General features: G+C 36.0%; 1 protein-coding gene across 1 annotated transcript in view; it reads left to right on the top strand.

Annotated features, from left to right (window-relative positions):
* Window positions 1-6,237, top strand: part of LOC145688324 (V-type proton ATPase 21 kDa proteolipid subunit c''-like) — a 31,296-nt gene extending 25,059 nt beyond the window's left edge. The window contains exon 7 of the mRNA XM_081762376.1: window positions 4,227-6,237. Within this exon, the coding sequence (XP_081618502.1) occupies window positions 4,227-4,259 (33 nt within the window). The 3' untranslated portion in view covers window positions 4,260-6,237. The remainder of the gene's footprint in view (window positions 1-4,226) is intronic.
* The last annotated feature ends 14,983 nt before the right edge of the window (window positions 6,238-21,220 follow it).

Genomic DNA, 21,220 nt, shown 5'->3' with positions numbered 1-21,220 from the left:
TGAAGCATTCATATTCGTTGGACGTATGAAACACATTGTGATAATTAACTACTCACCTAGATAATGTTCCTTCCACTATATGATTTACTTTCAGTATTTCAAATGTTTTGCTTGGAGATTTTTCGTCAGGCCCACACATGCTGTTCTTTTTATTCAGTCTTCACATCGTTCTTGTATCCCAACAGTAGTAAAATAATGAATATTTTACTACTATGGAATATATATTTTATCAATATTAGTAGTTTCATCTACCTGCCCCAGCAGATATAAATTACTCTATTAGGTATGTAACAGTTGTTCGCAAATTTAACGTTAGTGCACTAACTTAATTACTAAAAACCTGTTAATTTATGCTTTTAGGGTCCTTTCCAGTAAAATAATCTTAACCAGCAACTTCACCAATTCCAATCAACCGACAATTATGATTTCACTAGAAAATGAAAATTTTGTTTAATATCCCACGTTTATATCCTATAGGCTAAAGAAGATAGGCGATCAATGAGAGTGAGTGGTTGTGAAATTAATTTTTTGTGCCACATGTACCAAAGGATTTCTCTGGAAAGTATCTTCAAAACATAAAGTAATAAGTATTTCGTGATTTAGTAACACACGATTGCGTTCGAACACCTAGTTAGACTGGAAACGTTGCTTTGTACTTTCATGCGACGAAAGAAAAGAACAAAATATAGTGACTATAAAAAAAAAAAAAAAAAAAAAAAAAAATGATGATTCGAGAATTAAGATTTACACGTTTCATGGCTCATAGATACAAAAAAAAAAAAAAGAAAAAGAAAGAAAAGAAAAAGAAAAATCTACATATATTTGTCCGTATGTGTACAATCCCGTATGCCCACCACCCTTAAGTTTAAAGTTTTAATCTAATTAACTATATGGCCTATGGAACCCGAAGGTTCAATTCTCCGTTCACAGAAGTTCTCCATTGACTTCTGTTCGTAGCTAACTAGATCCAGTTTCCACTTTGTATTCCTATTTCTGCGAGATCCATCTTAATATTGTCCTCTCATCTGCGCATAGGTCTTCCTAGTGGTTGTTTTCCGATTGGTCTTCCAGTTAAAACTTTGAAAGTGTTCCTTTTTCTTCCATTCTGACTACATGACCTGCACTCCTCAGCCTCCTAGACTTTGATGACCATAACGATGTTGGTAAACGGCGATCATTGCCTCAGTTAACTCAAAAATTGCTTCCACATGCGGAGAATGATATTTGTACCTGTTCATAACAGGTTTAATACATGTGATGACTGTTTTTCATAAATCTTAGCCCTTATGTATACTAGGTTTGATTTGCAGCGAGTGTTCAGTTTGCATGAGAATGAAGCATAATCATAGGATTTCGGATATGCATTTCATGTAAACTAATTCCTTACGTTAAGTATTTTTTTGTACTTAACATATTTTCGTACTGCACGCACTACGTACCAATGTAGTAAACACCACTTGTTAAAAGAAAATTGGAAAATTTTTGCTAAATTGTGTTTATTTGTACTGTAATTGTGTTCATTTGCATCTTGCCGCGTAATTCAAAAGTTTCAAAGAAAATTTCGTTAATGTATAATCAGTAATGAGTTGCATGCAGATGCAAACATAAGTAATGGATTTTTAAAAGAAAGAAAAAAAATGATTTATTTATGTGATAAATTTGATGAAATAAAAAAATTACCTCACAGCTGTTCCTCTATAGTTGCAAATTCAGAGTGAAAAAATGCCAGGACTGGACCGGACATAGTACCCGGCTCTTCAATTGCTTTACCTGTGCGTTAACCACTACGCTACCAAGTCCACTCCGTTAACAACCATACATTCTACAGGGTTTCGGTAAAGTCCAGCACAAGAGTCAGAATCATAGTACAGTATGCGGCAAAACAAACAGTACTGAAATTGGGGCCGTGGTGGCTCAGTGGTAGAGCGTTCACTTCTGGTACATGGGGTCCCTGGTTCGTTCCAAACTCGCGCCAAGTGGACTTTATGGTCGACAAACATTGTGTGCGTGGGTTTTCTTCGGGTTCTCCCGTTTCCTCCCACTTTATTCCATCAATTCATTCATTTTTCATCACCGTTTCCTTTAGCCTTGCCGACAAATGCGTGGGACGTAAAACTTAGATTTCATTTTCAGTACTAAAAATTCGCGTATGGATGACGCGCAGCTACAATGTGGTATGAGCCATGAGTGCCACCTGTGGTCTCAGTTGTGTGTGGACTAGCATAGTGTGCAGTTGGTGCAAAGATAATGGTTCTCACAACACAAAAGTTGTTTATTTTTGCACTATTTCTACTCACAAGGTGTGGGGAGTAAAAATGGGCGTAGCGTTAAATTCGTGAACTCATTTTGGGGAACGATTTAACAAGGCTGCTCCAAGTAACACGATTACCTTGTCTATCATTAAGTTTCGTCATGCTGGATCAGTATTGTCAGCGAAAAGGACGACTGGGCACGGAAACGGGAGTCGGGAATCGTGGACGAGTTCTCGACCAGGTGTTACGGTCCGCAAAGCGTAGCGTATGAATGAAACTTGGAGTAGTGACAGTTCTGTTAGGCGAATGTTCAAGGCCATTGGTGGGTTTGCATACCGTATTCAAGTGGGACAGCATCTCACTCCAGAAGATAAGGGCGCACGGTTCCACATACCTACATATGGGGTATGGTGAAGGAATCAATTTTCCGAAAAGATAACCCTCCGTACCACTATACCGAATTTAGGATTTTTGTCTTTGCAGCAAACCGTGTTCACTAACATGTTCATCAATATACAGGACCGCTATGAAGAATGTGTGCCGACTTAATGGTCAGCATTTGTACAGGCTTGATTCCTCTTAAATTTCAATATTGTTTAGTAACACTCAGTTAACATCCATCTGACAACATTTCTTATGTTTCATGATGTAAAACAAATAAATAAATGTCAACGATGAGATTTCAGTACTGTTTGTTTTGCCGCAGACTGTATTTGTTCAGTGTGCTCTCAGTTGAGTTCCCACATGTTTGCAAGCGAAATCGCAAATTGTTGAGCACACAAGGGAATAGGATTAATTGCTTCGTATACGTCCTTATTTTGAATTTCTCCGACAGTCATCCCACTCTGTTGTGGGATAGTGGTTGTTCGTAATGGTATTGAACTGTTACCTCGACGTCAATAACTTTTGCGCTCACACATTATTATTTCCACTTGCTGGTCCTACAACGGCCTCGTTCACAACAAAAGAACAAGAAGATGATACATTTTTATCATTTTGCCCATCATGCAGATCATCTTGAACAACCTGTATCATTCTTTCTTTAAGTGGAATAGCATAGACGGTTGTTCAGAGAGCAATCTTTGCAGCGTAGTGGTTAACCAATCGACACTTAGACTCAAGTTTCTTTCTCGTTCCAGGTGTGCATATTTTCTCTTTGTATATCGTACCTGGTGTACATACAGATTGAAGATATTAGCAGATGTAATCACAAATTTTAAATTAACAAATAAAATGTTAAAAGATTCTTTATTAGTAGATAGGACAGAACTTCTGGTTGCGACTCAACGAAGTTCAAGATTATATCCCTTTTAATGTTTCTGTTAAACTTTGACGAATGAATTGACCACTTGCTAGGTCAACAAATTCCACATAAACTTTCAGAAAGTGACAGTACATTCCTGTGTGTATTTAAAAATAAGATAAATCTTATTAAAGTAAAAGAACTACGTATACCAGTGAAAATTATTTAACTGAAGTTGCTAATTTTAAGTACAGGTGAGATAATAATTAGGTACCCTCGGTAGTGTACATAGAATTCATCAGTAGATAGAGGGCGGGATGTTCAAGTTCCGAAGTTCCTATAATTTCAGGCGTTTGTATACACGTCTTAATATGGTATATGTTTATTTTTGGACAATATCTTGCTCAAATAGTGGAGAGCTACTGTTAAACCCGGTAACCTCCCTTGCGTACGCCACTGAGTGACGTAGTAACTTTATTTCAATATTTACTTTTTGTGCATTATAGTTAAGCTCTGTAAGCCACCAAAGATGATAAGTACGGTATTTAAAAATTACAACGAAATGGGAATGTCCAGAAAAGACAATCGTGTGGTGCGTCTTGTAATCAAGTAACCATTACTGTAATTAGAGTGGAGTAGAGTGATTCAGGGAATTCTTTGGAAGAAAACTGATCTTTCATTGTTCAAGGAGAATATTTACTAATAAATTTTACTATTTTTCTTTCTTTCAGACTTCAAAAGTGAAGATGGGTGATAAAGCTTAAAACATTCAACATTGTGACTTAGATTTTTGTAGCTAGTAGAAGAAAGTCAATGAAGCTTCGTACATTGAATTTCACCAATTCATTTCCGGCGTCAAAAGCAAACTTAATGAGACTTTAAAGTTAACGGTTAATCTGAACAATGTATTTGTAAATATTTGTTCGTATTGTAAAAAGAAAGTTGCTGTATAGTTATTTAAGGAATGAATTTATATTCATTTCTAAATTCATCTGTTTGAATGAAACAGAGAAAAATTATTTGTTAAATGTAAAATTGAGGGTTATACAAGTGTTAAACTCTTGAAACCAGTAATTACCTTAAATTATTTTTATTTCATATTAACATTAAACTTTGTAAGAACTTTTGTGTAGCACTTGAATATGAAGTACTTTTTTTTTTCTTTTTAATTTATTGTGTACATTCCACAGCATATCTGTCGCAGTCTGAGAAAGCGAGGAGTCAGTTCTTTGCGATAGGAATTTGGTTATTCGTCGCAAAGGCGTACATTTCCATTCATAAATTATGATTTTCCTCTCTATATAACCATTCTTCTGATTTGGGTTTTAAAATTCATCGTATATGACTGCTGTGATTCTGGCATTATAGGGGATCCATTTTTTTCTCCAACAACTGACTTACCCTTCTATGCAATGGTTCATTCCTGAAGTTCGCATACTCTGTCAATTATATTGAGTTACTCCTAGGTGTAAGGGAGTTCTTAAGAGAAAACCGTGTAATATTGGTTGTACAGTCGTTATTACACTCATATATCTAATGAGCAGCACTAAGTTAACGTTTTAATAAGGCTTAAAATCAGTGTTAGGATTTGACAGTATTTCCGAAGTAATAGGAATATTAGTCAATTATTTCATTTTTGATAAAAGTTTGCTTGGAAGGTGATCTGAGTAAGTATTGAATTTCCAGATAAAGGAAACTAAATTTATTGTAGAACATCTTATACATGATATATATAAAAGTTTCTAGATATCCACGAGTAATGCTTTATTCAAAACTTATTTCTATAGTATAATATAAAATGATTAATTATATTATGAATTTGAATATATGAAAAAAAATCTGTACCTGTTATCAGTGACATACTTTGTTGTGTCAGTGTTTTGCTTTTTGTGTAATGCTTTGACATTTATGTAGTATGAAATCTGTGGCAGAAAGGTGACAAATGTCTTCCATGTTTATAGTCTTGTGTTGTCAACTATGCTACAGAAATTAACTCATCTTTGTGTAAAATCCTTTGTTGAACATTCACATTCCTATCAGATGTATATTTTTAGACCAACGAAAATGTTGATAATATATCACAGCAGGGAATTAACTTCACCTCCTAACAGCACAGGTAACTTCATTGTCATAAAGTTGGCATAATTTTCGAATGGAAATTAGTAATTTTACATCAATACATAAATTTCTTGAACCTAGCTGAAGTTAGTTATTGACTCGCAATCATTCTATTACAACGTTTTCTCATAGATGACTTGAAATTCCAAGGTATGGATCTCTTACTAGTTGGAAGTAAAATCTCATTGTTTTGTGTTCCAAGTTAATTAGTTTCTTTGTAGCTATTTTACTCCGATAAAGCCAATCTCATTTTTATAAGTATTTATTTTTGTTATTTTGTGCGGTATGCTTGATGCAGTCTTTAAGTATTATTTTTCGTTCTAGAGGGCTGGTACGATTTAAGCATAACATTCCAAGAATACCAGAATCTCACTTTGTAAATAGATTGGTTTCGAATCATAAGATATTCACTAGTCATAACATGATTATTAACCAAAATTCATTGTGCTTCATTGTGCTTTCAGTATTTCAGGTGTGTAGTTTAGTTTCCAGTCGTAAATGGTGTGGTAAAAGTTGTACTTTTTGTACGTCATTCAAAATATGTACATTGTAAATACTGTAATATACTACAGATTAAGGAACAGCAGTGTAAAATTAGTTGTAATAAATTTTTAAGAAAATTCAGTAGAGTTGTTTTGATATATTCAGCTCTCAGTAGTAGGTACAGAATTAAGTTTCAAGGGAATTAAGTTTCATTTTGCATATGAAGTTAAGCATCTTAAAGTATAAACACAAATTCACGCTTCTATTAAAATAAAAGTGATAGAGGAAGTAAGAAGGAAATAAACTGTTGACAAAGCATCATTGCGGGAAATCAGCTAAACAACACTAAGATTGAATACAGTGACTAGAGGCTCTGTTGTCGATTTGGCTGTTAGGTGTACTTTCCTTTTCTTTAAACAAAACAAAACAAAACAAAAAAAAAAAAAAAAAAAAAAAACTGAATATGTGAGTAGATGCAATTGAGAGCTCCACGTGGCTGTACTGTTAGCGTACGCGTCTTCGGCGCGGGAGGCCTGAGTTCAATTCTCTAGCCAAGCTCACGTAGTTTGGATCTCACGTTAAGCTATATGTCCACGTCTGATGTAGCCTCGGTGCGGAAAGGGACGCTAAACTATAATCCAGCCAACCAGCCATCTCGTGGAGCTACCTGGTGGGATTAACAGTACCATATGTTCGTCGAATTTGAGGTATGGGTTGTAAAAAAGAGGATCATAGTTAAAATAGCTATTAGAGGTTCAATGAAAAGACCTATAACATAGGACATTACATTAGAGAAGCCTGCTATCCATTCATATATAATTTTGGAAGCAAACGAGGTAAGATTTTTATTTCTTTCATAAGTGCCTAGATCTAATTGTAATTCCTCATGTGTACCTTTACTATAAGCTCCTCAATTTTTTTCTTCCAATCCTTCTCTCTCTCTCTCTCTCTCACACACACACACACACACACACACATATATATATATATATATATATATATATATAATACAGGGTGTCCACAAAGTCCTTTTCCACCCCTAAAACTCGGAAACTGTGAAATATTATAAGTCAAAACGAGAAAACACGTATTTCATCATTTCAAAAGTATCACGCATTGAGGGAAACGAAGTTGTTCCAGACGGAGACCAACTAAAAATTTTCAAATGGCAACGGGGGTCAAGTAGTGTATAGTTTGAAAGCCATTTTCAAAAGAAAGATTATGGAATAAGTTTCGGTGCTCTATAGTAAACCTGTACAAAATGGCAGCAGGTCAAAATGTCAATACAGTTTGCATTGAAAAGTCTTTGGCCACCCCTAGAAATCTGAAATGACTCAGCAGATATCAAAACTGAAAAAATGTATTTCATCATTTCAAAAGTACCACCTATTAAGGGAAACAAAGCTGCCTCAGGGTGCCTTATAGGGTCCCAGACGGGGTTGAATGCAAAAGTTTTAAATGGCCGTTTGAAAGCAATTGTTAAAAGAATGAAGATGGAACAAGTATTGTGGGTATACTAACCATGTGTGAAATGACGGGGGACTGAAAATGTTAACACAGGCTTGTAAAGCAAATTGTAGTAATACTAATAATAGGAATATAAGTATTAGCGTCAGAAGTAGTAGACACACTTCTACTTGAAATAGCATTGTCTCAATTAGTAATTACACACATGGAACCCATTTCATTAAACATTTCAATAGATATGACTGTTTACATATCTCTCAATTCACCCAAACCCTGTTCTTTCGGACACGGTTTGCGTAGCCGTTCCGAACGTGTCAACTTCATTCTTTTACCAATAATTTTCAAACAGTATGGTACTTGACCTTTTCCTATTCTCAAATTTTAAGTTTGACTCCACTTGGAAACCTGCAGGAATTCTGGGACAAATATTTGCACATCGAAAAGCTGTACTTTACAAAGAAACAGTCCCTTTAAGCGTTTTGACATCTTATGTTTTACCGTGTCGGATCATTGGAAGTGACATGGACTTCTCGATGAAGGCCGTGTTAACATTTTAATCCCTCTCGCCAGGGTTGGTATTGAAACATTCCATCTTCCTTCTTTTAACAATAGCTTTCAAACGATATACTACTTGACCCCGATTGTCATTTGAAAAATTTAAGTTGGACCCTGGGGCAATTTTGTTTCCCTCAATAGGTGGTACTTTTGAAATGATGACATACGTGTTTTTCAGTTTTGATATTTGTTGATCTATTTCAGATTTCTAGGGGTGGCCAAAGACTTTTCAATTCAAACTGTATTAACATTTTGACCTGCTGCCATTTTGTATAGGTTTACTATAGAGCATCGAAACTTATTCCATCGTCTTTCTTTTGAAAATAGCTTTCAAACGATATACTACTTGACCCCCCTTGCCATTTGAAAATTGAGTTGGACTCCGTCTGGGACCCTCCGAACGTCCCTGGAGGAACTTTGTTCCCCTCAATACGTGGTTCTTTTGAAACGATGAAATGTTTTTTCTTGTTTTGACATATATTTCACAGTTTCCGAATTTTAGGCGAATTTTCCTTCCCAAGGCTAAGAACAATACAAAGGTTTACGAAATGCGACCCCAACGGGCAAGGAGGGAGACTAGTAACATTTTCCACGTTTGTCGAATCTTCGAAATTGTTAATGTCGGGTGTATTTATTTTTTGTAATGTTCTTGAACTCTAGGCTGAAAGTATGAAAATTTGTGAAATACTGCAACCTTAACATGGGGGAGGCGGGAAAGTAATCGATACTCTTTTCGCTGTTCGCCAGATCTACGAAACAACTGCCCGTAGAAACTTTAAATTTTGTAGGGCCGCGATGGCTTAGTGGTAGAGCTTTCATCTCTGTTTCATACTGTCCTTGGTTCAATCCCTGCTCTCGCCAAGTGAACTTTGTGGTGGACAAACACCATGTGCTTGGATTTTCTCGGCACTCTCCCGTTTCCTCTCACTTTCTTCGTTCTACCATTTCATTCATTTCTCATTATCACAGTCTCCTTTGGCCTAGCCGACTTTAACATGGGACGTAAACCTTAATTTCTTTTTTCATTTTTGAAATTTTGTACCTATAAATACTGTTAATGAACCCTAGTCGCGAGCTTTACGAAATAGTCTCCTACTGGATAAAAGAAGAGCGTTGAACTTTGTCTTTACTGAAACTGTTGAAGTAACTTGAAATTTTGTGCAAATGTTATTCTTTAAGCTAACAAGGAAGGGTCACGCAGTGGCTCCGCTGAGATCCGAACGAGACAATTGTGTTTGCATTTGATATGTTATAATTAGATGAATCCCAAAGTTATACATGCCACCGGGAGGAATATCGTGAGTTACAACATATTTTGTAATGTAAAAAAAAAAACTGGCAGAATAGTTTGAACCGAGTCATTTGTTCGGAAACGGTTGGGTAAGTGGAAAACTCGGCCAACACGTATCCCATCACTTTCAACGACAAACTTTTTGGGGTTAAAAACTTTGTCCCAGACGTGGTCCAACTGAAAATTTTCAAATGGCAAGGGAGGTTAAGTGGCACATCATATGAAAGCTGTTGTAAAATAAAAGAAAATGCAGCAAGTCTCGACTCTCTACAACAACTCTGTGCAAAATGGCGACGGATCAAAGTGTAAACAAAAACAATTTAAAAGTCCATGGTTACCCCTATAAATAGGACACAGACAAATATGAAAACAGGAAAGGATGCGTGACATTATTTTCAAAGTACAACGATTTAAGTGAAAACGTCTTGTACCAGGGTCCCCACATGGTTCCAGGTGGGGTCCAACTAAAAAGTTTTAAATGGCAAGAGAGGTAGGAGGACATAGTTTGAAAGCTCTTGTTAAGTGAAAGATGATGGAGCATGTCTCGACTTTCTACGACAACCCTGTCCAAAATTGCGATGGGTCAAAATGTAAACAAAAGCTTAATTGAAAATCTGGTCACCTTGAATTCAAGATGGCCGCTTAAAACCTATAACAAAAGGATAAGCATACCAAACTGATGAAGCTAGGAAAACAAGTTTGGCATTAATGTTGATTAGTAAGTGACTAAAATATGCAAAATGTTCAAAAACGCGACATCTTGAGTTCAAAATGCAGCACTATCTATCGAATGCATATCCAGCTCACACCACTGGTGTTGGAAAAGCAAACGTTTATGGTTAATAGTAGATATCCACAAAATAGAGTATAATCTGTAATCCAATAAGGCTGCCAGCGCGAAAAATGAGTTTGTATATAAATATGTTATTTCTTGGAATACTGTGATCAAACCAACAAAGTTTGAAGCAGCTCGATGTACTGATATTAGTTACACATGTTTGGTACTACTCGCCAATCTTGCATTTTTTTTTTTTTTTTGGTCTATTTGGTATTGCTTGAAGTATTGCGATCAAACCAACGAATGACATACAAATGTAACCATCACGAATAAGTCACAATAGAGCCCCCAACCTACTGGTTCAGCAAGTTCTTTCTGTATGAATGTACTACGTGTGACAAAATTAGAAAAATACCCGAAGGTATTCAACTTTTGTTTAGCAGTATGATAATGTCGAGAGAACCGTGACGAACGTGCATTAAGAACAAAACATATATGTGTCGTTACCGAATGAAATAATAGTTGAAGTGAATCGAAATTCAATTGTTCTTTAGTCTTCCTATTATTTCTAAATACATAATAGAGAAAAATAAAGATTTAGATTTGTACAGTTATGAATGACATAGGTTTTAAGCGGCCATCTTGGATTCAAGGTGGCCATAGTTTTTCAATTAAGCTTTTGTTCACACTATGACCCGCCGCAATTTTGGACAGGGTTGTCGTAGAGAGTCGTGACTTGCTGCATTTTCTTTTATTTTACAACAGCTTTCAAACGATATGCTACTTAATCCCCTTGCCATTTAAGAAAAATTGAGTTGGACCCCGTCTGGGACCCTGCGAGGACCCTGGGACAAACCTTTTTATCCGAAAATGTGTGTCCTTGAAAATGATGGGATACGTATTGTCCGAGTTTTCCATTTGAAGTGCTTAGCGCACAGCCACGACATTTGCATACTATATACTTTGTGTACGAAATATGAACATCTTAAGACAGAAATCGATTTAGCTAACAAGGAAAGCTATCCAACTCCTCGACGAGTATCACATTGAAACTTACACAAGCGGAAGGACATATTGAAAAAGGGGAATATGCTTACTCTTATGATTCGCAACGTCGTGGAACAGGAAGAGGAATGATCGTTCTCCCCACGGACGGCGCCAGGAACGCTTGATGGGGTGGTCGGTAAGAGGCGGACCTAGTTGCTGGGTGGGCGGACAATAAAAATGAGAACTGGGCAATGTAGACATTTTTTGACAATAATTAAGTATCAATTTTTATAGTATTTAGTTAGCTAAGGCTCAGACCGAAATAGGGGAGGAACAAGGATGTGGAAAACAGTTGTCTTGGCCTTATAGAAGGTACAATTCCGGCATTCGCCTGGTGGGACTGAAGAAATGCAAGGATTTAGGATGGGCTGCGGGAGTTCGTGGCTATATGCTCGACCTACAGAATTTCGCGTGGCAGACACATTACCTCTACTTACAGTTAGTTTTTTTATTTTTTTTTTATAGCAATAATAACGGTGTGTACTGTGTAGTCGATGAAGTTCGAGACAGCTTTAACTCCTTTCACTCCAAGAATGCACATGAATGCATAAAAATTAAAGAAGGTTCTAACAACATAGACTAACAGATAATACTCTTCATCGTTAATAACATAAAATACAGTACACAATAAGTAGGTAAAGTAAAACAGGAATAAAATAGGCTACTGCAAATATTTTTATCTTTGAAGGATTTATTACAAGAAAGCAAGAGAGAAAAAATATAAATCAGTATCTTCAGAAGCAATGCTGTCGCCTTCGCTCTCTCCAGCATCTAGTTCATTTTCACTTTCTTCGAAATCGAACACTTCAAATTGCGAATCGTGGTTGTCAAATGTATTTGTATTTTTTGTATTTTTTTTCTATTGAAGAAGGATTATCAGTAACGTCAACGGATTTAAAATCGCGCTCCTTTGAACACGAGGAAGACACTAAGCCTAAGAAGAAACTGCTGATAGGTTTTTTCGACATATTAGCTGAACAAGCACCGACCGCCGAGGCTTCTGAACACAACAGAGATCAACTCAACAATGCTATAATAAGGGTTTTTACATATCTGTTTAATGCCACACGGGTAAGACATGCGGTACATTGCTGTAAACAATTGCAACTTGCAACCCTTTTATAAGAAGCTATCGCGCCGACACAAAGCACTACACCCCTCCCTCTCTTTCTGAAATGAAACATTAGACAATACTGGCCAGTCCTGTCCATTATTTAGTCGGCTTTTTAAAAAGCACAATCTTTTTTTTTTTTCAGTGCAGCACATACAAACACTGGCGTTTCAATAAAACGATTGTGTGTGTGTGTGTTAAACTTTAATTCATTAATCACGACTTTTGGCATCATTATATTACTACAAGCATCTGTCTTAAAATCATTGTTCATTATAGAGTTAAACAGAGTCCTAGCACCTATTACATTACGATCGAAAGCAATACCTATTGCTTTTGAAGTACAGGATGTCACCTCCAGTGCCGGATTTACGTATAAGCTAAATAAGCTATAATTTAGGGCCCCGCTCTCTTGGGGGCCCAAAAATTTAAAGAAAAATGGCTGTAATGTCATTTCCAAATAATAAGAAAAAGCAAATAAGATAAAACGCACATACAACAACGGCGTTCTGTACTGTTATGTATTAAGCTCTCATGAAGCAAGTAAAAGCCCTGTTTTCCAACCCGCCTACAATGGGATTTCTGTTACCCAGCCCCACTTATAAAGGAGCCCTCGTTTCCCAGCTCCGCTTGTAATGGGAATCTTGTTTCAGAGCCCCATTTGTAATGGGGACCCTGTTTTTTCAGCCATTACACTTAGCTACTTTAATGAGACTTTACAGCATAAGTGATACAGTATCTTGTATGTTGATAGAACTCTCGTGCTACCCTTTCACGTACTATTTGGAAAGAGATTGACTCTGGTAATAGTGGATGCATAAGAAAAAGGCATGAAACGACAAGCTCGCGAAATAATAGTAAAATATAACGGAATGACAGTCCTAAGCGGCAATAATCTTTATATCGCGAAATTATAGATATTTCGTTGTACGTAAGTATGAAAAGTAGTGTGCAGAAGCATTGTCATAACTTTCAGAACTTCGCACTGATTTTCATAGTGATAAGGAACGGCGTTAAGGGTGGGCAGGGGTGGGCGACCGCCCACCCAATAGATAGCCTCGCCCACCCTAACAGAAGTAGAATAATGAAGGTGACCAGTGCCGGATTTAGGTTTGATGGGGCCCTAAGCTATTGAAGATAATTTTCTAGCTTTCTTTTTCAGCGACAAAATTTCGCCTTTTTTGTTTGGATATATACTATATGGTAATTTATGGACCTAATACATATCTAAATACGTTTTCATATATATTTCGTTAACTTAACTTACTGTTTTGAAGACATTACAGAAAAACTGTAAAATTAAAAACATTGTAAAATTAGCGCTAGTTTAATTTGGTCCCAATAAATCCCCTTGCCGATCTTCTCTGTTTTCTTTTTGCACCAACTATGATCAACGCTCCACGCCATGCTTCTACAATATGTGGAGGCCGCATCATTTCTCATTTCAAGTTGTTTCTATTCAGTTGGGTAAAGTTTGAAAGGTTTCAGGGATCCGTGTAAGTAAATACAGTCCAAATATCATCCAGGGTTGGTGATTACTACCTGAAGCTCAACTAATCGTGTGAGGTTTTTCCAGGTCAGGTTACTAGAGTAACTCAAAATGGAATGCAACCCTCGAAGATTACACAAGGTGTAATACGACACAAATTCGCTGGAAGCAGAGGCGAATCTAGAAGGTTAAAACTGGAGGAGGGGCAACTAAAACCCAGATTATGTTACATATATCGTGAGCTTACTATAAACTTTCAAAAATATATAAGTAATGTCTTCAATTATTTATGTCGCTCAAAAAACTGGGGGCTTAGACCTCTCCGGCCTCTGGTTAGATACGTCTCTGGCTGAAAAATCATAAAAATATCATTAAAAAACCTAACTGTTGCAATAAAATTATTATAAAACTTATAAATGTAGGTAGCATCTTTTTACTGCGACGTGAAAAGATGTTGGTACTCCCATGCGCAAAAAAAAAATTGCGCGTATACTGTATTTATTTTTCGTATTTATTCCATTTTCCTTACATTTATAGGTAAAATTCAGTTATTAGTATGTGGAGATAATAGAAAGCAATCCATCTAAGGAGATATTTCCAAAAAAATATAATAAAATAATAAAAATATAAGCAGAAAACAAAATTATGCTCGGTTTTGTGTATACTGGCAACGATGATTTCTAGGGATTTTTTCAGTAGCAGAGCATGATTGCGGAGGGAATTCAGTAGGGGAGTCGAGGAACTGGATAGTGGACTAAAATGTTGCATTTATTGGTTAAAACCTAGTGTGTAGATTGCCTGCGAAATATAAATTAGCTTCTGTAACTAAGATGTCGTACGAAAATATAGAATTAAACAGAAAAACTCTTATCTTAAGGTTCGAAGCAATACGCACCATGGTTATGAAGAATATTTCTTTAAAAAAAAAGAGCCAACACCACGTAACGTCCGTGGTTAGGTGGATAGAGTGGCGGACTTGTAGTTATTTCATTATTTTGACACCACATCGAATCCCATCCCATCCCATTTTTTTTTTTTACAAAACATTATAAGAAGTGTATAATTTTGATGTTAATAAGAACCGAAACAATATAATAAGGAAACAATTTATTGATAGTATCCTTTAATCGACGTATTTATTCTGTATTAGAATACGTGTTCTATTGGAAACAGTTATTGTTTTCAGTTTATAGTCTTGTATGTTACTTCCCGTTCTTGAACAGCAGGCAACTCACTTCGGGTTTGTGTGTCTGGAACAGGAAAAAAAAACTCACGCGACCTTCACAGCCTATCCAGTCTTACCCCTTGTTACATCGACCTGATGTTAAATTATCGTTTATGTGTGTGTGTGCTTGTGTTTTTTGCTTTTTAGAGTATTGACTTTCTCTATCTCTTTTTTTTTCATATCCACAAGTGCAAGAATGCTTTCGTTGAACGTAACTAAATTATACAGATCTATGTATGCGGAACACGAATATTTCCAAAAGATAGCATGAATATGAACGATAATCATACCATATTTCTACATTATATAGTAGCGTGAAAAACTGATATTAAAATGATATAACAAACAGGCATAAGCTTTTTTTTCTAGCATGGCAACACATTAAACGTAACTCATTAAATTTTGGGAATTACAAATTATCACCTTACGTGTCGTTGTATTCCTATTCTTTTTCACGTTCAAGCGATGAAAGAAGAAATTGTAGTAATAGTGATAAAAATCGAATTCGAGATTTCAATGACTTCAAGTTTCACTTCCCCACATATCGAAAAAGTTGTTTTGATGTCTGTCCATCTGTTCGTTTGTCGGTTCGTCACGCTTTTACATGCATTCAAATAGAGGCCATACTGTTCGACGTATCTGGACCGAATTCTAGACGAATTTTTTATAACACTTTATCGTTTCGAATTCTATATCCTCCGACACCTAAAAATAAGGGTAGTTTACTGATGAATGAAAATTTAAAATAATTAAATTGTTTGAAAAACAGCTGTAAAGATTTTGCTTATTTTTTTACAAGTATAGTATGAATCATTGCTCTGAAAAAAAATACATAAGGTGTAATTTACTGTATGGGATGCGTTTTTTCTAACAATTTTCTCAATCACATTTCATAAATAATTGTATCATTAATAACCTAACAATATGACACAACTCGTTCGTCCTGTAAACATTCAGAAGGGGTAGTTTACTCTTCTCCGACGATTTTCCCATTAACGCCTGACGCAATTTTGTTCATATTTCATAAATAAATGTTACATAAATAACCTAACGATATGGTATAATTCCATCATCCTAAAAAGCTAGAAGTGGTATATTACTTTTCGGAGCAAGTAATTACCCTACGATTACACTACGATTTTGTCGAGAATGACTCTGGCAATTTTGTTCGTATTTCATAAATAGCATAACTCGTTTGTCCTGAAAAGATACACAAGGGATATTTTATTCTTCGGGATGACTTTTTTTTGACGATTTCGCAGAAAGTACTCAGACGCTTTTGCTCATAGTTCACATACAATTATTTCCTTAATAATTCTAATATATGGCATATGCTATTTCTAACAGAAATATGACCAATGGGTACTTTACTTTTGGACATAAGTTGCTTTGAACAAAGTTTTCCAAAACACATTATTTTATCCGCATTTCCCAAATAAATGTTTCAGTAATAGCTGCAGCCTAACACGAGTCAGTTTAAGAAATTCGAGCGAGAAAAATCAGTGCGTTTCGTCCCTAACCATTCTTAAATATGGGGGGCGTGGTGGCTCAGTGGTAGCCGGTGGGTGTAGCCGAACGGTCTGAGGCGTTAGGCTGATGATCGTAAGGTGAAGCCCATTGGGGGTTCGAGTCCCTCTGAAGAGCAAGGGTGGAATTTTAACTGTCCTCGATGTTTCTGTGTTCGTGTCCCTGTCGTGTCCAGTAGTCCTGAGAAGTGGTTAAAATAGAAAAAAATAGTCAGGAAGTTTAAAAAAAAGTGGTAGAGTGTTCACCTCTGGTGCTTGGGGTCCCGGGTTCGATCCCAGCCCCCGCCAAGTGAACTTTGTGGTGGACAAACACCGTGCTCGTGGGTTTTCTCGGGGTTCTCCTACTTTCTTCATTCCACCATTTCACTCATCTCTCATTATCACCGTCTCCTTTAGCCTAATCGGCATAACCGTGGGACGTAAAACTCAAAGATTTCATTTCATTTTCATTCTTAAATATATTTTTAAATGTTACACCTAATCACAATTTTCCTAACAAAATCGAAACTTCTATTTAAATGTGCCTTGTTGTGGCCAAATGGTTCAAGTGCATTGGTTCTGGATTTGATTCCCGGTTAGTGTATTTTTATAAAACGTTAAGGTATAGGTAATAAGTAGGTGCAAAGAGAAAAGTGTTTAAACAAGCTTAACCAAGGTAATGAATAATACAAAGAAATAATACAATATTACGAAATTATAGAAGAAACGTTGTTAATATTAGATATTTGCGTGTGAGATATCCAAACGATGACTGTCAACTCCAAAGGTAAAAAAGTGAAACATCCAATACCAGGTTAATTAGTGGTCTCTAGGTAAAGCTATCCTACTAGGAAGTGATTGAGATACCAAAAAATGTTGTAATCGCTGAGAGACATGTTAGGAGCATACATTGGGTGAGAGACTTTAACTCATGAATAGTCCGCACATTTTGTTGGTGTATTGAAGTGCGTAGGTGGTGTGTGTTTGGCACATCGGGTTCCTTTGTTGTTAGTCGCAGCTTTCTAGACCGGATGCAGTTATTCCCGGTAGAAAATACAAGAAAATATACATTTCTATTACTATTAAAGTAAATAATTACACTCATTCCCTCAATGTGACGCTTGTTTGTTTAACTGTATACAGACAGCTGATCCGTGGAAGAATCGTTCATAATAATAAATAAAATAAACTCGACAAATATTCTTGTAAATAATAGGTAAAAGTTTGCGTCACACTGTTCATTTTGCTGGGCACGCCAGTGTGCCCCGTTATCCGGTTGTGGTACACTGGAATATAGGGTATGGCTTTCTAATTTTTCCCAACTATTTTAACTGCTTCAATTGAAATGAATTTATAATAATAAGGGAGTGAATTTAATCTTCTTACCCTTCGATTTAGAAATAAGGTCCGCTAGAATTGTATATATAAAAAATAATAATACTCAGAATTTTATAGAGTAGTTTGTTTTATTCGAAATGACATACTTCCTGCAACTGTTTGGGTTGGAATTATTTGAAGTCAAATCTTTAAGTTTTACGACCCACGGTTATACCGGCTAGGCTAAAGGACACAGTGATGAGAAATGAATGCAATGGTGGAATGAAAAAAGTGGGAGAAAACGGGAGAACCCCGAGAAAACCCATGCACATGGTGTTTCTCCACCACAAAATTCACTTGGTGCGAGCTGGGGTCGAACCAAGGATCCCATGCACCAAAGGTGAACGCTTTATCACTGAGCTACCGCGGCCCCTCTGAAATTATTTATAGGAGAGAGTGACTACTTTATGAAAACTTGATATCGAACACATTTGTTTAAAAATATCAGCTTTTTGAGAAATATTGCTTAATATTCAGAAAAACCTGTCAATAAAATAATAATAATAATAATAATAATAATAATAATAATAATAATAATAATAATAATAATAATAATAATAATAATAACTATTACTATTATTATTATTATTATTATTATTATTATTATTATTATTATTATTATTATTAATTAGCTTAAATTAAAAACTCTGGACCTAGTGCATTGGCACAATTCCACGAATTAAAAAGAATGTGTTTACTTCTCATGTAAGTGTAGAAGGACTTAATCCCTGTTGCTTTCAATACGAGTATACGAAGAAAGTGTCCAACTTTCAAATGATATGCTACATAAAATGCCCTAGAAAGTTTGCAGATTTAAGGGAAAATGCACAGAGTTGTTGGATATAAAATGTAGTTCGGATTAATGGAGTAAGACACCGTAAATAGTTTATTGTTTGAAATATACTGGGAGTGACCAAGCCATTACATATGGAAATATCGAAAGAGATACGTTAATGGTGTTAGTTGCAAACTGTTTTAGAAATGAAAAAATTAAGGAAATCTCTAAAACTCTGATATCACAGATCCAAGTTAACTGACTGTTAAGTAAAACTGCTAAATCTGAGTAAAGCAAAAAAAAAAAAAAAGTATTAATGACCTGTGTTACAGTTTCAGACATATCATTCTCATATCAAAACTACGATAGAAATAAATTATGAATAAAGGTGAATTCACAGTTCTGGAATACCAACAAATGATTTTGCTAGATGTAAATTTTCGGAAAACTTTTTTTATAAGGCTTTAGATTTATTTTTTTGTTTGTTTATTAGCTTCCCCATGCCGTAAACGTCGCCAACTCCTAGTGGCCCACTTGCCGGTAAATGGCGATCGTCGATATAGCGACGCGTCGAAGGATTGCCGCTAGTGTGCCACTAGTGGCAGGGTTTCGTCGAGTCAAAGCAGATATCTAGAATCGGGGGTATCGGGAAGAAAATATTTGCAACCCATCGCATTGACAGCAGAGGAAGATATCGAACTAACGGACAACGAGGAAGTTGAAACAATAATTAAGAAACTAAAAACTAAAAAAGCTCCAGGATTGGATGGTATAGTAAATGAGATCTACAAAAATAAAAAGGATATTTGGACTCCATATCTAACAAAATTGTTCAACACCCTACTTAAGAAGCAGATATTTCCCTCGTTGTGGAAAGAATCGAAATTGCTAATTTTGTTAAAAAGTCAGGATAAGAATTTAACAGAAGTGAGTTCTTACCGTCCAATCTGCCTTTTGAGAAACATCTCAAAATTATTAGAAAGGATAATAGCAAATAGAATTCGACGAAAGCATAAAAATATCGAAGATGATAGTTTACAATATGGTTTCAGAAAGGGCAAATCTACGGAAGATGCCTTAAATGCATTTGTGTATCAAGTTAAGGAAAGTAGCATGGAAAGAAAATATGCACTGGCCCTGTTTTTTGACATAGAGGGAGCGTTTGATAACTTATGGACACCATCTCTTATTAAAAGGTTAAAAGAGCTAAATTTATCACAATATTTAGTAAATATAGTTAGGGATTACTTCTTGAATAGACAGATCATCATCCATGAAAACCTGGGAAATATCAAAGTTACTGCACAAAAGGGATGTCCGCAAGAATCGATCTTAGGACCATTGATGTGGAATTTGGAATACCAGCCGTGTTTAGAAAGACTAAACCAATTAGAGGAAACTGAACGAGTAATTGCTTTTGCTGATGATTTGGCTATAATCTCAGCAAACTCTAGAATAGAATTGGAAAGAAAATCAGCACGGATTATAAACGAATTACTTGATTGGTGTGGAAAGTGTAAGCTAAAAATCTCTGAGAGGAAAACGAAATACATGATTTTTGGAAGTAAATTATTAAGAGGACCAATAATTAAAATAGGCAACAGTAAGATCGAGAGGGTATCAGTATTTAAATATTTAGGGATTATGATAGACGATAAACTGAATTTTGGAGAGCATATTAATTATGTTACTCAAAAGGGTCATAAAGTAACTAATAAACTCATTTCATTGGCTCAAACAAATTATAGGCTACCGAGAAAATTAATTAAGATTTATCAGGAGGTAATCCTAAGCGCCTCGATGAACTATGCTTCCAGCGTATGGGCACATTGATTATTAGAGAATAACTCCTTAAAAGCAAAAATAAATTGCCCACAAAGAAACCTTTTAATTCGGCTCATTGGTACCTTCAGCACGACACCGCACAGCGCGTTGTGTATTTTGATGGGTTTCAAACCAATCCGTTTATTCCAGATTCACGTTTATTCCAGACGTTGGAACGCGACTCAAATGGAATTACTTCAATCCCAACAAAGGACTAATTCATTTCCTAACAGGACATGGTCCCTTTCCAACCCATCTTTATAGAATCAACAAAAAAGAACATGATAGCTGTGAATGTGGAGAACAAGGGACACCTGAACACAGTGTTCTGTGGTGCCCGTTCCTGGAGGAATACTTGCGAATTCGTGACCAAATTAGACAGAAAGATATAAAAGCTATCTTGGAAGATGAAGAGGATTATAGAATCCTGGCACATGTAGCAGAGGAATACTCAGAACTATGCAGAAAACATTTTACAGAGAAAACACAAACTACGAACATAAAATATGGAAAACAGAATGAATGAGGATTCCTTCCTCCTGGACCGAAGGAAACTTCTGGAAGCGCTGGATCTCCGCGCCCCCAGGAAGGAGGTTGAGTGATGGTGTGTGAGTGCCTAGAGCATTCTCGGTCTTTGACTGGTAAGGAACTCCGGATGCTCTGGGAGCGTATGTGTGATG

The sequence above is a fragment of the Thermobia domestica genome, chromosome 6 (assembly GCF_964235325.1).
Source record: "Thermobia domestica chromosome 6, izTheDome1.hap1.1, whole genome shotgun sequence".
NCBI classification, from domain to species: Eukaryota; Metazoa; Arthropoda; class Insecta; order Zygentoma; family Lepismatidae; genus Thermobia; species Thermobia domestica.
Note: the sequence above shows the minus strand (reverse complement) of the source record. Positions and strands in the feature narration are given on the sequence as shown.